At 33.8% G+C, this 17,921-nt stretch overlaps 1 protein-coding gene across 2 annotated transcripts; it reads right to left on the reverse strand.

The window, feature by feature from the left end:
• Window positions 1-6,514: 6,514 nt before the first annotated feature.
• On the reverse strand, window positions 6,515-14,662 carry LOC128219070 (leucine-rich repeat-containing G-protein coupled receptor 4-like). Of its 2 annotated transcripts, none has more exons than XM_052926889.1 (3): window positions 14,540-14,662; window positions 9,524-9,678; window positions 6,515-9,291 (listed from the first exon to the last, which is right to left on the reverse strand). In XM_052926889.1, exons 1-3 carry the CDS (start codon window positions 14,576-14,578, stop codon window positions 8,073-8,075), a joined length of 1,413 nt encoding a protein of 470 aa, XP_052782849.1. In that variant the 5' UTR covers window positions 14,579-14,662; the 3' UTR covers window positions 6,515-8,072. The 2 variants fall into 2 exon arrangements, with proteins under 2 accessions (XP_052782849.1, XP_052782850.1); XM_052926890.1 differs by lacking the exon at window positions 14,540-14,662 and adding an exon at window positions 13,399-13,480.
• Window positions 14,663-17,921: the final 3,259 nt, after the last annotated feature.

Genomic DNA, 17,921 nt, shown 5'->3' on the forward strand with positions numbered 1-17,921 from the left:
GCAATGATGCTTCTTAGGATTTAATGTCAGTAAAGTTAAATATAGACCGTATTTGTCTAGTTGGAATACGGAATAATGTATTTTGTCATACACATCTCTTGCATATTTTTTTATTAACTTTTGTATATATTCTTACATCAGTAAATATTATATACACATAATACTGATAAACGAGTAACATCTTACTAATGTCCATGTATATATATCTGTGAATACTGAACAAAATCTATCGCTGTCAGCTTTGTACGTAGAGCTGCTATGTACATTCATGTATATATATTTTAAATAATAGAAGCAGAGGGTATGTTTTGCAAAGAAAAGGTTTTATGTGGTAATTCCAAAACCAGTCGATTCCATTTTCTATTATGTATGTTCAGTTTGTTTTTAGTTAAGGCTATTGTTGCTTCCATTTCTTTACTTTCTTTAACGAATTTAATAAGATATTCGTATTTAAGTTGAGATTGGTTCACCTTACACTTGTAGATATAGTATTTTACTGCTTATATAATGAAATTAGTTATTACTGAACTATCTGTTTTGGGCTGTACACCAAATTATATTGTTTCATAATCAATAAGTTCTGGGATATTATTTTTAATGATTAGTTTTTTATATTTGACCAAAAAACTTGAATTTGATGGGTCCCCCAGAACAAGTGCTTTATTGTTTCGATATTCATGTTACACATACTACAAAGGGTATATTGGACTATCCTATTTTTGTCTATAGTACATTAAATGGGATTTAAATATATCGATTTCCAGTCGTTTACAAATACATTATTCCATTTATTTTGAGGTTATTCATCACTCCTTTAATGGTTTGTTTCATATAATGCTCATATACATATTTGTTTGTTTTTTATTCCTATTATTTTGTCAATCAATTTGACTTTTGGACCCATGTTTGTACAGTTGCTTTTTAACGTATGTTTGTATTTATCTGGTATACTTGAAATAAGTGAATGATATTTTAGAAAATCTATGTTTGGCATAATATACTTTATTCTAAGTTCTTTAAATGTGTAAAATTGTTTTGTCGTGTTATTAAATAAATGGGGTATGTATATGACAAAATCTGTATACCATTCTTTGTAAAAATAGGTGTTTACATGTGTTGATATATTCATTATACCAAATTATTTGCGTTGGAATATGTTCTATTTTCTCAGTAAAATGTAATCTTGCCCAACTTGTAAGTATATCTTTTAGAAATTTATTCTGTTTAACAGGTAGGATATATTTCGGTGAAAATTTTCCCTCAAGTAAAATTTTACCACCAAGTTTATTTATTTCCTTTAGATACGGTACTTTACAACTACAATTGATGGAATCGTCAAATATTCTTTTAATCCACCTTGTTTTTATTGTTGATATAAAATCGATCATTTTTAATCCACCATTTTTATAATCCTGTGTTATAATGTTTCTTGCTATCTGTTCTGGCTTTCCATCCCATAAAAAAGCTGTAAAGGTGTTTTACAATGGATTTAATAATCTGTTCTGGAGGGTTTTCAAGAAACACAATTTTTGGAACTGCAAACGTTTTAATAACCGTTATTTTACCAATGAATGTTAAACCATGTTTTTCCATCTGTTCAATGTTGAATATAGTTTTTACATTTGTAGTTTAATTCTATGCGTTTGTTTCTATCATTTGTAAATACAATGCCTAACGTTGTCGCTTGATCCGATGTCCACTTAAATTGCTTCATTTTGCAAAAAAAACAACAACATATCAGTGAAGCGTTGTGAACCAGCCCTCAATACTATAGACTTATTCATATTCAATTTTAAACCTGAGCTATTGCTAAAATCGTTAATTGTGTTAAGAAGGGCGTAAATAGAAGCTTCAGTACTATTAACAAAAAAGTTGCATCATCCGCGAATAAAGTGTTTTTGAATTCTTCATTATCTTTGATTATTCTCTTTATATTAGAATTGTTTCTTATTGCTATGGAAAGCAATTCTATACTATATATAGTATTATAAATAAATAAGGGGATAGGGAACAACCTTGCCTTACACCGCGTTCAATCATAAAAAAAATCTGATAAATGACCGTTGTTAGTTATACAAGCCTGTATATCGTAATAAAATAATTTTATCCATTTATTGAAAGAGTTACCAAAATTAAAATATTCTAGAATTTTAAACATGAATTCATGATCAATATTATCAAAGGTTTTTTCACACATCCCTTGCATATTTATGATAAGTGTATTATGAGTGTCTTATCGTACGCGTCTGTTGATAATAATTTGGCCAAGTGTGAGGTTTAGATTTTGGAGCTGATCCTTCTGCCGTTAATCACGATTAAAGGTCGGATTGCCCCTGATGCTTCAATTATTGTTAATGTAGGCGTTAGTTTGTCCTGTTGTATGATGCAAATGCTGAATGATAGGACCTTGTATGTATACACTTAATCAGAAAATTTCATTTATATTTCGAATACCATTTAATGTCATGTTTCACTTCTCAATACATATTGGCAAATGTTTCGAATTTTGTTTCATGTATGCAAAAATTTCTTTTTAGTGATATGAATTTGAGCATCACAGATACATTAATAGTTTACATAATAAGGTGTACCTTTCTTATACTTAAGAGGCATAAAGTACCTCATCAGGAGGAAGGTAGCTGTTAGGTGTCATCTTGTATCACACGTCAACCGGAAACTTTTATATTGGCCCAACTCATTGGTGAAAACATGCATACTGTGGCAAATATAAAAGGAATTGTTCCATTTTTTGAAAATAAAATTCTGGACGGGGTAAAAAGAGGATTTGGAAGTGAACGGCCGCCATCTTGTTGATTGAATCGATCTGATAAAATCTATCGTAGGCACTTATCGAAATCCTGTAAGGCAAATAACAAAGTAAGTATAAATTGCAGCCTAACGTGTATGAAACTTACTTGTATGGTAACCGTGCGAAGAGAACATACCAAAAGTACAAAAAACAACAACATGTTTATGTTAGTGCACGTGTTAAGTATAAAAGGTATGCATATTTCTATTAAGTAAAGTCGAACCCCGTTGGCTCGAACTCCTAAATTCCTCGAGTATCTGAAAATCCAAGCCAAGCCGGATTGTTAACTTTCAGCTTAAAGAAATATATCATTGACATCTAGAGCCAACGAGGAATTCGAGCCTAGCGAACTCGAGGCAACGGGGTTCGACTGGTCTAGTGATATACGGGTACTTTGATGTTTATTAAGTGTTAATAAACTATTACTGTTATCGCAGTCAATAATTGCTAATTCTAAATAAATTTCCAATCTAGATGGTTGTTTGTGTTTGCCTTTTATTTGTTGCTGCTACTACTGTTGATACATTTTAACAATACACACATTTAATAACAAGTGTCGTTTCTAATAGTTATTTTTGTTGCATTGTTGATAAACAACATTCACTCCATTTATGTATTGCTTTGTATTTTTCATATACATTTGAAATTATTTTCTCAAATATTTATGCAAGAAAAAAAGAAACAAGCTCAGTAGCAAAATGTTTAAACATAAACCCGGTTTAATGGCACTTGGTAAAAGCCATATAACATAAAAACAAAAAATCACAAACAAGAAACATGGAAGAACAGCACAAAATTCCACAAACAGCACATTGCATACATACTATATATAAAAACTAGATATGTTTATCAAGGATTGTACCGCCTTGGAACGGTCAGCAAAATATAAATTTACTGGGGGTTTAAACCAGTTTAAGTGCACAAACCTCACTCTTATCCCAACAGTCCTAAATGAAGAAAACACGCAAAAGGTGTATCTTATCAAAGTATCAAAGGTCAAATCCCCAAATAAAAATAAGGTAGTTATTGTAATGCTTTTATGAAACAGTCGCTTTCTCTATGACATTATGAGATGCAACTCCATCAATTATCACCACTAGTTGCCAGGAACATTTCTACGTGTGGATGCATTGAAAAGGGCTACACGTCTTAACGATGACTGCTGTCTTTTAACAAAATCGCAAAATAAGTCAAGAGAAATGGTAACAATAGAATGCAATGTACACTATTATGGGAAAAGCAATTAGAGTATATTACTTCAAACGTCGAAAGTAAATTAAGATTAAGGAAATATGTGATACAAATGTGATTAAACTTAAATTTCCACAAGCATGTGTAATATACGTTAATTGTATTTGTAATTGATACCCCTTCCACACGGTTACGACATTTGTCGATAGTTTGAACTCGCTAGTAATAACCGCTGAGTTGGATTGAAGATTTATTTTGACACGGCAAGTTAATGGTTTTTTCCCATAGACACGACCCTGTTGCAAGTTTGCATGCGATGTAAAAGCATTAGTATCATTACTATATAATATCGTCGAAACTTCTTTGACATTCCACGGCAATGCACGAGAAAAGATATTTGTACGGTATGGTTTGAGTGCTACGGCTTTGTACTAGATTATGTTGCTATTAAAATTAAAAGGACAAGTTAGAGTGTTATTTAGTATGATCGGACGCATCCCGAGTACTCATTGAGAGTTTGTATAACTCAGTGATACTTTTTGGTAATAGATAAGAGTCCTTCAAGATAGTTCATGAGCTCCTTTGACATTTTTCCATATTGATCTGGGACTAGTTAGGTTCAAGTCTCATTATTGGAACATGAGCACGGTATGTACACGACTTTATCCGATATGCCGGTAGGTCTGAATGAGTTATTGACAACAGAAAGGGAGGCAAACCATACAATACGAAATGTCATCTTCATTTTAGCTATTCAAGTTTATGTGCATTGAAATGGAATTCTGAAAAAGATGCAACACCTCTCGCGTCTATTGTGCTCCCAATGTGTGGTACAGCTGTCGAATTGCATAATTACATAATTGCGATAATTGCATGCTAGGTCTGTGAAAGGCGTAGTTTGAAACAAGTAAATTCATGAAGGCACTTGCCGATAATTTGCTGGAACAGACAGGTGCTTGTTCATGGGCATAACATAGAACATGTAACGAACACTATAACTCTATATACTCTTTATATCGTACCTTGTTGTTCGATATGTCACCCAAATTTGGCCAAAACCTGGCATTTCAAATGGATTTTTGAAAATATTAAAATGTTTTTCAAAACTGATATTATATTAGTAAAAACGCCTTCAACTGATTATGCATAACAAGTTATAACTCCTGCCTATAATCAGTAAAAAACATTTTATCAACCATACGCTGTTTATGTATTGCTAGTAGCTCATCTTTGATGAATATAACATTTGCACAATTACAATTTAATTTAACCAAATTGATGACCTCTTGCATATATTTCCACCTTTAATAATTATACAATAGGAACGCAAAACTAAAAGTTTAGCATTTAGTTGTAAACATGGTAAATTTCTCTGTGCTTAAGAGTGATCCAATTTCATCCACATTTTGCCAGTAAGTGTTACTGTTTGTAGTGTGGTATATGAGAAATGGGAAATAATGCAATTAAACGAAATGATTATTGTTGTCCTCACAGTAGTGTTGCTTTGATCAGGAGATATTAAATCAGGTGCGATTTACAAAGTTTTCTGCAGCCATTAGCTTTCATGGATTTAATTGTATATCCATTTTAAACTTTTCACAAAAATATATTTCGTATATGAAGCGAATGTTAATTAAGGGTTTAAAGGTCCCTCACGTTTCAAATGGTAATGCATCGACTTGGCAATGTCATTATCCGAAATGTGGACAAACTACAAGTTCAGTTAAGGGGTTTGTTAATATGCCGAGCTGCTGCGAAGTACATACACCTGGACTATCAGCAAATTTCCTCCAAATATGCAACCTTCCCTGGCCGCTAAACATGTATAAGAAAAATATAAGAACAAAGACAGGATATATCACATTAATTTTGCCATGCAAGAATACCATATTTATATAACACTATGTCATGAATAATAAATACATCCTACACCTATAGTTCTGTTACTAAACTCTGTATAGGCAATATACCACGTGATTGTAAAGAATGAGAATACACAACACAATGCAGTAACTTATTTTCGAACCATTTATGATTTTCCTCAAGACAAACATAACTTTTAATGTAATGTTGGATTTCGTTGTCCGGAATATCGTTGCTTATATCAACATCATTTCTGATCACTATAATCAAATGGTTAGATGTTTCGCGAAGAGATTTTTCGTATGCCGCTCTGAAGGTGAACAAACACCATTCATCTATTATGTACATAGGACGATAAAACCAAAACTGTGTGTTCGGACGATGCAATAGAATTGAGAATGTTTTCCTCTCGTGATGGCCCAGGTAGAAAATCTCTGTCTGGAAAGCACACAGTATAGTTATATGATTCAAACAACGATAAAAGTCTGTGTCTTGCGAAGTCCATATCTGTGTCGTGGTATGTTATGAATAAATCCGTTGTACAAGTACTGACCAGTTCAGCGCTTTCTGCATACTCAATGGTCAAATATGATGAATTACTTATCGCGCGTGATACAGTACTCTGTACAATTAAATATCGAACCCCCCGAAAGATATACCCGAATCTGATTCACCTTTACTTGCATTGATGGTGTTGAGATATTCCTGATTCATACATTTACCAGGCATATAATAAAGAAGTTTATTTGTAAAAAGAAGTTCCTTAGAGTCTACATAACGTCCATGCTTTAAATACGCTTTCATATCTTTGTCTTCTATGTTATGTTTCTGAATATTATGTGTTACAATAATTCCAAAGCTAGATTTTGTGCTTTTAATCTTCTCTTGAGCAATTGACCAAGACATGGCAACGTTTTCAGGCATCGAATTACCGGTTACAATTATTATCATTCTTTTACTGCGCACAACAAGGTTGCTCACGTTTTGCTGGAAAGAATATCCAACAACGAAGTCTCTGTCCGAATCAACGACAGTGTAGTTGTTGTTGCAATGTTCTAACGGTTTAACGACTTTTTCGAGAACCCAATCACTGTCGGAACTCTTGTGAACAACCATACAATATATTTCCTCAGCATTATTTCCAGTGTCGTTATCAAGTGGATGTAGTCCCCAGTGTATAAACATCAACACTTTAATTTCAGTTCGAAATGAATAAATCAATGCAATTGCTATTATTACTAGACACACTGTTACAAATGTTGCAATGGAAGGCAACACAGCGTGTTTTATTTCATCAAATTCATTTAACGAACTTTCTTTGCAAATAAACTCGGCTTTACTGACTTTCACTATTATATTGCCGTCATTTTGTAAAGTATTACACGTAACCATGTCCCAATCTGTAACAATATCCTTGTTACTTGTAATCCAATTCTTCAACCAGACAACATTGCAATCACACACATAGGGGTTGCCTGAAAGCATTATTGACTTGGCGCCAAGTCTGACCAGCGTTTGTGGTAGTCGTATGAGATGGTTAGATCTTAAGTTCAGAGTTTCTATCTTATTCAAATTTTGGAATACACTAGAATCAATGGTCTTTAGGTGATTATGACTAATGTCAAATATCTTCACTCTTCCAAGGTAAGCGGTATATGCAACATGTGTTATGTTGTTATGACTGAGTATCAGCTCTAGACTTCCAACAGGCATATTGTCTGGAATATCATTCAAATTAAAACCAATGCAGTCCACAATTATATTTCCAGTCAACGCTCTTTCATAACATTTACAAGGAATTGGACAAGTTGATACATTTAAAGCGCACAATGTCTGATCCATTTCTATTTCCAAAATATTTTTTCCATACAATTTCTCAGGTGACTGACAAATCCAACTTCCAAATAACTCTTGTACGTTTCCTATACTGTTGTTTTTTATGAGAAAATTCACAAATGATATAATTGGGTTAATGCGACAATTACATCTGACTGGATTAGCTGTAAACTCTAGTTTAAAATGAAGCAATACGAGCTGCAAAGATGTATTCAGAGTAATGTTTTCCTGGTCAATTTGAAAGCCCAAGTTTGTGATATTGCTATGCCCAATTTTGACCAAGCATGGGTCATTTGATTGTTGATAAATATCTGAACGATCTGGAGTACTTGCTGATTTGACAACACTTCTCAGAACCCTGTTCATGTTCATGTTAAGTAAATAGTCCTGTAAAATTCTCGAAAGCAATATGGGTACGTTCAAAACTGGCAATTTTGAGACCACGTACATAAAATATAAAAGATGGTAAAATTTTGATCGGATTTTCATCTACGTAAATCTCTGCAAGACTCAAAGATTTCATTGGGAATGAGTGTTCACTTAATGTTCGTATACTATTAGCCGACAAGTCCAAAATCAGTAGTTCTTGAAGACTGCTAAATGAGCCATCTTCAATGAACTCTATCTTGTTTTTTGCTAAGTTCAGGCGGTGAAGTGACGTCAAAGGTGTAAAATCATCCTTGTGAATAACCGACAAATCGTTTGAGCTTAAGTCTAGTAACCGCAGCTCTGAAAGCTCAAGAAAAACTCCTATAGGTAAACTATGTAAATTATTAACACTGAGATCCAAGTTTTGAATCCCTAAAATTTTCGAAAAGGTGTTTTCTCCAAGAGAACGAAGACTGTTGTTTTGTAATGAGATCATATGTATCAATCCATGAAATTCAAACATACTCAGATCGGTAATATTATTCTTTTTCATGTCCATAGATCTTCGGAATATATCAGTGGGTATGCTAAGTGATTGTGAATCAGCATAGTGCTGGTGCATATATCCGGTCCTCGACAGGTTATTTGGTAAATACACTGTATCCTGAGTCCAAGGAAAGTTTGAATGTGGAACCTGTAAACCATTGTTGGGCAAGTCTAGCGTTTGAAGATTTGGAAATATGGACGATAGATTCTCTGGTAAATCAAGCCAGTGTGTGTTGGTAATAGAAATTTCCGCCATATTTTCAAAAGAATCCCTTTTATCAAATAATGACCATATACTCTCATTTGTAGATCCAAAATTCACAAACGCAAAAGAAACAATACTTTGAAAACTATCGCATCGAACATCCTTTAAACTGATTAAATCCCCTCCTGTAACTAGCGAACCTAGGAACGAAAACGTTTTAAACTCTGCTAAAGACAAGAGAGCGAAAATGCTGGATTTGTCAAAAGCACATCCTGTTATTTGAAGCATATACACTTCTCTTTCTGGTAAAGGTTTTGGATGCGGATCAGGTCGGATGACGACTGGCGTTGGAAATGTACATTTCAGATGAATCGCTGTATTTTCAATTTTATTCGCACTCGTAAGATTTGCTACGATTTGTGAAGTGTTGACAACGCATGGATCCTCCAGAGTGTTATGTACCACTATGATTCTGAAAATACAGAAGTAGATGTCTATATAGACTATGTGTAGAATGTATGCTTAGTTAAAGGTTTGAATTCAATCAAATCATGTTTGACCTAACAATACCACTTTATGCAAAATACAACAATATTTTTTAAGGAACACATGAGTTAATTAAATTACGTTTCAATTTACGGTATGAAAATTATAATTTAAAATGGTATTTATAATGTCAAATTTGATTTTTGTTTCGAAAATACCTCACATCCATCTCAAGTGGCGTTCCCCCACTAGCAAACAGCGGTGGAATATTTTGGTCCTTGTCCTGCTGTACCTGACAATCCGGCGGTTCCGTTACCATTGATGCCGGAAGTAGCAGTGAAATAAAGAGAAAAAACTTCGTCTTCGGAGGCATCTGAAACACGTGAAATAAAACTAAGACGTGTGTTCAGTATTGCTAATATTTCGAAAACAAATAAACCAAAGTATACATGTGTTTTCGAAATATACCTGCGTATGCTTATGTCAGCGTGAGAGGGTTTGGTGTTTGATGTTCTAATTTAGATTTAGATAAAACCATAAATAAACATCTCTTATTTGTTTTCAGTCAAAGAAAATGATAGGGAATATCTTTATTATCTGTTAGGTTTGCGTATATTCCAAGTGTAACTCTTCCTTTTTCTGTCATTATTCTGTTGTGAATTGTTGAGTACACTCATCTTGGATCTTTATATGATTAACACATTAAACTGAAATTATTTAAATAAGCAAAGGGTATGATGCTTTTATGAGCATTTCTGGGTGGTAAAATACTTTATTTATAAACATGAATTTTTTACCCACCGTACGGAATGTTTTGCTCTTACATCTCTTTTTGTTCGATTAACAAGTGTATTTATAAATATTGAAATAATCTCTTTTTGTCAAGTGTGCTGTTTTAATAATGTAATATTTAAATCGACATCTTGGCTAAATACGTGTGCTACAGTATACTGAGCAGTATTGCAAAACTTTCTGGTTTAAACATGCAGTTTATGACGAAGGCATTATCAATCTGATAAAGATTACGTTTATTGAAAGTAAACAAATGTGCTGTTCCCACCACCTCCATTGCCTTAACCTTTACCTGCTAACCATAACGTTATCTAAATAATATAATGTTTTCCGTGTGGGCGTTGTCAGTTCTTGCTTTTTTTATTTCATTAACTAAATACATAAGAAGCAAATATGAGATAATAGAATAGTATCTTACAATATTGCAAAAGCATAAATGAAAAAACCCAGTACATCTCGTTATTAAATGCAAGTTAGGCGTACAAATACCCCCCCCGCCAATATACCTTTTAAGAACGTAAACGTAAGTGGAAACTTACTCCTTTTTTCTAAATCAATGTTTATCAATCTACATATTTTGAAAAGGTAGAGGATATTTAAAAACTGCTTTTATAGTTATATATACACCACCATGAGCTGTCGTAAAACAGCGCACTCAACCTTTACGCCGCTTTGTCTTGCAAATGAATAAAATAATGATGTAATATATGCCTGTCAAAAGAAATAAAAGAGTCAAATTAGAAAGTACACACGAAACACCGCAATGCGACAAAACCAGGTTTTCAATGTTTGACAGAAGAACTTTACCCTTTGTTGTGAGATTCAGTTTGAACAATTTGTTTTCTACTTTAAAAACAGTAACCTTAGGCTTCACCCTAGGGCCCCAAACGCAATCCCATGGCATTCTTTCATAAACTCTTCCTACATACCATGTTTCGGTCACAATATATGAACCCTTACTGAAGTTATTTAGTATCAAACGGTTATCTGTTTTTTAAAACTCTGACCTTGACCTTAGGGCCCCGAATGCAATCCCATAAAAAGGCATTAACTTTTCTATTATACCAAGTTTGACACAATATGTCAACCCTAACTTAATTTATTCAGCAATAACCATTTTTCTATCTCTAGCAACAGTTACCTTTAATTTAACCATGACTCTCGGGCCCCCAAACACAATTCCATGAAAGGTCTTCATAAACTCCTCCTTTTTTATCAAGTTTAGTCGTAATATGTCAATCCTAACTAAAGATATTCAGTGCCAACCATTTTTGTATTTATAGTAACTGTGACGTTGACCTTGCTTTAGGGGCCTCTAACGCACTCCAATGTACGTTCTCTATTAACTCAACCTATATACCAAGTTTGGTCACTATATGTCAAATCTAACTAAAATTATTCGATACCATAGGTGAGTTTGACACCGACCTCCCACCGGCCCGTCCCAACAACGACGCACGTTATTCCAATGACAAGGTTTCACTTTGTGAAACCCTGGTTAGAAATATGAAAATGTGCCTGTCAAAAGCTATATTGTTTTAAAAAAGGGCCATAATTCGTATTAGGGGTTAATATGGAGTTATGTTGCCTAATTGTTAGAAAGTTGTCAATAATTATGTAAATTATTATGGCAACTGAATGAAGGGTATAGAGATTATTATAAAAAATCCAAGACTTTAACGTGACACAATGTGTCCAAAACCAGTGGCCGTTATTTGTATTTATAATCATATGGAATTATGAAACCTCATTGTGTGCTGGTCCTGAACAAGTGTATGAATTATTTAGTAAATTTAATGAAGGGTATTGAAGTTATAAGTGAAAATGCCAGCTTGGCCTTAAACTTTAACCGGACGCCGGGGCGAGTAGTAAATCCTCCTTATTCTTAGAATATTCAAGCTAAAATGCAAGGTTTAAGAGACATGGTTGTAGGTTATAGAATGATGAAACTTGCTCTTCATTATCTTACCGACGACTGTGGTAATTGCCAAACACGTAGTATTTGTTTATTCTTTAGATAACCTGATAACCTGAATTGCCGTCTATTTGTTTACGGATGTTTGTACAAGTGTAATCATCGTTTCGTTTAAAACAGGAACAAATACGGTGATCATGTTACTTCTAACCTAGTATATGCGAAAACATATTTCAAATAATACTTTAAATACCTTTTATTAGGCGTATGATTTTATTTGTGCTCTTATTGACACAAAAACACATATGGTTTCTATATAAGACCAATCTCAACCCATATGGTGATTACATCCGTATTTTGATAACCATTAAAGTAGTAAAATATTCTTAAATGGATGTTTATCAAGTATGATATTATTAATAATTTAAATAAAAATAGTCTTTTCAGGAAACTTCGAAGCGTTGTCGCGCTGCTAGAGGGAGGCGTAATTCAAAGACTTATTTGTAAATGATTTAAGACTTTTCCTTAAAATATAGAGATACTGACAGCCTTTTCTCCAGGAGGTTTTGAAGTGCTGTCGGTCGGCCACGGGTTCTATTGGAAGTTGTATGAATAATTTATTCGGAACTACAGGGTCAAATCAAGTTAAAACATTTAACGATATCCTTGTTAGGAGGCTTACTTTTAGTTCAAAATTTTGGGAGTCCTTCTTGGGCTCGATTCCCGGTCTGAGCGCGTGAGTTTGGTTTGTGGTCACCAAGCAGGGAGGGTGGGTTTAATGTAGGTACTCCGATTTCCCGTTCGAACGTGAATAATTCATATATTGTTGTTATAGCTTGTTTCACAATCGTTGTAAAATAAATTAGTTTAGACTATGCTAAAGGTTATCAAAACAGTACTTCACTTGTGATTGAAACTAGTTTATTAAGAAGATGTAGATAGAAGACGAACACAAGAAGTATCCCACTGTTTTTCTTTAATTTATTATATAAATAACAATTGTCACTACCTAATTACTTAATTTAGAGTGCGAACATACCTACGTATCAAGTACTGGCATACGAAGCGTAATTATAATCACAACCAAGAAAAGCTAAAGCACAACGTTTTAGTAATCAAAATATTTCACCGCTGAAATAATCTTTAAATACACTTTGAAGAAGATTGAATATTTCAAAATGTTAAAGTCACGTACGTACAATTTGTAGGATACATTTTGATGATTTAAAAGCCTCAATTTAATGCCTTTCAGTTGTATCAATATTGTCTACACCTTTAAGCACATTTAAGAAACCTCGATGCTTGATTTAAGACGCCCATAAAATGAAACTAAAATCTTTATCCTTTAATTAAAACATTCATAGTAGTGTTCAAATTAAAACTTACCTTTAAACAGTCCGGTATATGATTTAAGTGAACAATATAATATGCAATTACTAAATTAATTGTAAAGCGTCTTTCACCAAGGAATTCACTTGATACAGAAATAAACAGACAATAATTTCGGGGATTTCCCCGTGATACAAATTGACAGTAGTTTAGTCATTATCTCAAATATGAAGAGGTTAAATGCTTGACTGACTATAAAAGCGATGTATTCGCACATGTGATAAAATTGTTCATATGATTGAGTGTTTTGTTCTCGCCTAGCTTGTAGGATTACAAGTTTAATCAAGGAGACCATACGTGCGTGGAAAAAGTCCAGCCATTAAAACGTTTCAATTGTTGTTTTATTTATATTTGAGGAAAAATATTTTTAAAAAGTTAAACATACATCCTTTGCAAGATGTATGAGTGTTAAAAGGACTTGTGTAAATTTTACGACGATACATTTTTAATTGATGACTCAGTTTTTGCAGTCGACAATATTATAACTAGATCATATTTTGGTTTTATATTGTGGTTATCTCCCTTGAATTAGTTTTCTTTGTTTTCTGGTTATTACTAAGCAACTATTTTACATGTTATTTGTATCTTTGCAATCATCTGGCTTGTTAGTCCTTTAAACCAGTCTGTGTACAACGGAAGGTCCTTTTTAAACATGGATTGGCACGTAACCATTATAATGTAAATCAAAGTATTATAAGTTGTCAATAAATAGTAGCACGTGGTTGTATAATCCTATGGAATACTTTGACCAACTCGAACTATCTACCACCGACAAATTCCCATTCGCGTAATGTTAATTGTATTGACGGCTACAATAACATGAATTAGACTAAACTGTATCTGAAGCTAATTATGTTTTCCTTGTTAAAATTCCATTATGTGAACGTACATATATATCCACTGTGTTAACAGTATCACATCATTAACTTTCAAGCGAATTTCTCATTGCGTCGTTGTGGTAAAACATAACGAATGTGTATTTATTTCGTTAACCCATTAAAAAGAATATTTTGATATAAATGATCCTTTATGAAAACGCGTATGTAATTACACATTTCTGAAAACTGTATACATGTTGATATTAATAAACGTGTAGTGATTATTGAATATCCAGCATTCATACCATTTCATAATGTACCTTTTTTGAGATTAAAAAAAGTTGATTGCAACGTTCCATGCATCCATGTTTCCAAAATCAAAAGAGAAGATGATTGTCACGTAAATTAATCACTCCTGTCTGTATGCTTGGATTGTACATCCGTCGCTTACCGTTCGAGGTGGAAATGCTACCTTTTCTATAATACAATGTGTTAGTATAGATGTAGTGCATGCCTGCGCGCGCGCGCGCGTGTGTGTTTGTGTGTGTGTGCCTTATCTAGGGAAATCAGTCCCGGTTTGACACAGCCGTAATGGACTATACCAGGGGTGCTTATGATGCCCACCAGTGAGGATGTGTTCACATTACGAACCCAATCTCAAAAGCAATAAATGTCGTAGCAACTAAACAGCTCGATGGAATGTGCTCTATTTAAATAAGAATTTAGTTATTGTTTACTATTGGTTACATTATAAGTGATATTTCCTTTATCAAATCGTTGCAGATTATATAGTATAAAAAGAAGATCTTGATGCGATTGGTGCATTATATATGATCATATATATGGCCACAATTCCTAGGGGTTACATGTAAAACATATGCCCTTATGTTGTTTCATCAAAATATAATTGTTCTGCCCATGGATAAGTTTAAGGAATATCACCATCAGTAAATAATGCCGTAAAGAAACCTCAATAACTTTGTGGTTGACACGATCAATGGCAACCAGTTTGATATACATTTTATGCCTACATTTCTTCTTCATGAGCGTTATTGCCCACTCTGTTGGCATAAAGGCGGATGTAAGGTGCACGGTCAGCGATCCATGAAACAGTCCTCTAGACCGACCTCGTTAACACCTAGCTTTAAACAACAATATGCCAATGAGTTAATGCCCAATGTGTATTAATATAATAGAAATACAGGGACATATTTCAGTCGAAATAAACATTATGTTCTGTTCTGTTAAAAGACACACTACGTTTCAGTTTCTCCCGTCGCTCATATATATTCTTAAACGTCGGATTCAATGTCTAGGTAATACAACACATAAAGAGTTCAGTAAATCGAGGTGTACTGGCATCAAAATAATAAAGCCATTAGACAGAATAAAACCTTTGCAAACATGAACAATTAATTGATCAATTCAATTCCTTTCAATCAATTCAATAGTTATGCACTTTAGTCAGATTGAGGTAACACACTCATGCTAAACCGTAAGTCTTAGTACAATTGTGCCACTAAACTATAATGGCCGGTTTCTTAACTTCCTTAAAACGGGTTTACGGGATTAAGATAGATTCTTTCTTTTGTTATTTATTTTTTTACAATCTACCTCACTTCAATAGTGGAAGATTTAGCTTCACAATTTAAAGGCATTAGATAACACTTAGATTTTAGGTACACTCTTTGGCAGTAGTAAGACATGCAACATTTTCTACATGTAACGAAGTTGAGCAAACTTGACAAGCAAATCTTTTATCAGAGTTTTGTTGAAATTCAGTTTGCATCCAAAAAGAAAAGTTTTTCGATCATTTTATACATGTTGGGTTATTGGTGAGCGCAGTGGTAAGCGCATCCGCTTCAAACCTAGGCGACCGGGCTCGATTCCCTGCCTGGGCGTATGTGAGTGTAGTTTGTGGTCACCAAGCCGGACAAGTGGGTTTTCTCCGGATACTCCGTTTCCGCTTACAACATAAAACCACAACCTCGCGTTAACTCGTGGCAACCAGAGTGATTAATATAATGTTGTAATACATACTATATACCTTGAAATAGTAGCTATTATCCCAAAGTGTCAACCGTTTTGACAGTTTTAAATGAATTATGTATAATCGATCTCCCATCACAATTTTAGAGTTTATATCACACCGGCTCGATTCGACAAGACATGGAGCGATGAGTTTAGTTAACTGATCCAGTTGTTCTATGACAGAACATGAAGTTTATTGTTAGCAAGTATTTATTTATTAATTGTCAATTATTTTGTTTTATTAAACGAGGGCAAAGCTGACTCTCAAATCTTTACCTGACAGACTGCCTAAACTCGGCCCGTAGACCTGAAGATTTAAACCCAATTACATTCTCTCAGATTTTAACTACTTTGCAGAATATAACTCACACTCCTAACCAGAAACAGACCCAGACTCTGACTCTAAACTAACATTCGTTTTCCCCTATCGAGCTCCGGAGAAGTGTTTTATATTTTCCAATTGACCCCAATTACAGTTGACCATTCAGAACTGTTTCCTAACTACCCCTTAATAGTATAACGATATCATGTGATACATTTCTCATGACGTGACAAATATCAAAGTGTTTTACTGGCTATCGCCACAAAAAGGAGCTTGTCAATCAATTGTGTTAGTGACGTAAATTTAACTAGACCAAACCCTTTTGACAGAACTTTAGAAAAGAAGGTAATTAAACTATTTTCTGGACAGAACTTAAATAAGCCATTAGCGGTTGACATAGGGTTTAAGTCGATTGATCTTCGACGGTACGAAGAAAAGTATGAGTTTAACAAAAGGCAGGTCCTTTGATAATCAATATTCAAGTTTAAGGGCAATTCTTAGCATATGCTAAAGCGATTGACTGTTCCATCTATTCTCAGAATATCTAATCGACATCTGCCGGTAACGGTAATGAAGCTCAAATGAAAATAATCGCTATGACATTTTGACCACTTAGTAGCTAAAGATAGGAATGATGACCTAAACAGAGATGAATTAATATTGGCGAGGGTCATTGTGTTACATTTCTCGTTGGATTTAGCGCCACAGATTACCGAGCTTTAACGGAGTTTGACAACTATTCATTAATTTAAAAGCGAATTCAAAAGGGAATTTACCTATATGTTTGTTTGTAATAAAGGGAAATAACTAGAACAACAAAAAACACTCGTTACTAATTGGCTCTTAGGTTGCTAGTAAATCATTTTTGGGACAGTGATTTGTTCCTTCAAAAACATATTAACTGCACAAACACAGCCCAATCATTTGTTATGACACAAAAATCATCTACGTCTATTACTTGCCTAGCTCATTATAATCAGCAGCAAAAGATGAAGCAGAAGTCATTGAGATAGGACATGTAGGTGCTTATTGTGTCAAGACAACACAACTGGTATCAGAAATATGTCTTTGAAGCCATAGAAGACAACCATGGATAAACAATGAACCCCGATGCGGGGTCAATCCTGATGACACTCAATATTCAACATTGTCTTCTGGTACCAGCCAAAAAGTTGTACTGTGTTTTCCTCTAAATACGTAGTTCATATAAAAAGCAATGAGTACTTGGGAAACCAATCCTGTCCCCTGGGACGGTATTCACTAAAAAAAAACGTATCTTACTGGTCATTTGAAAGCTTAATCATATCTGAAATACTTTATTTTTTATTCATTTTTTATTATACATACTA

This window comes from Mya arenaria, chromosome 15 (genome assembly GCF_026914265.1).
Source record: "Mya arenaria isolate MELC-2E11 chromosome 15, ASM2691426v1".
Lineage (NCBI taxonomy): Eukaryota > Metazoa > Mollusca > Bivalvia > Myida > Myidae > Mya > Mya arenaria.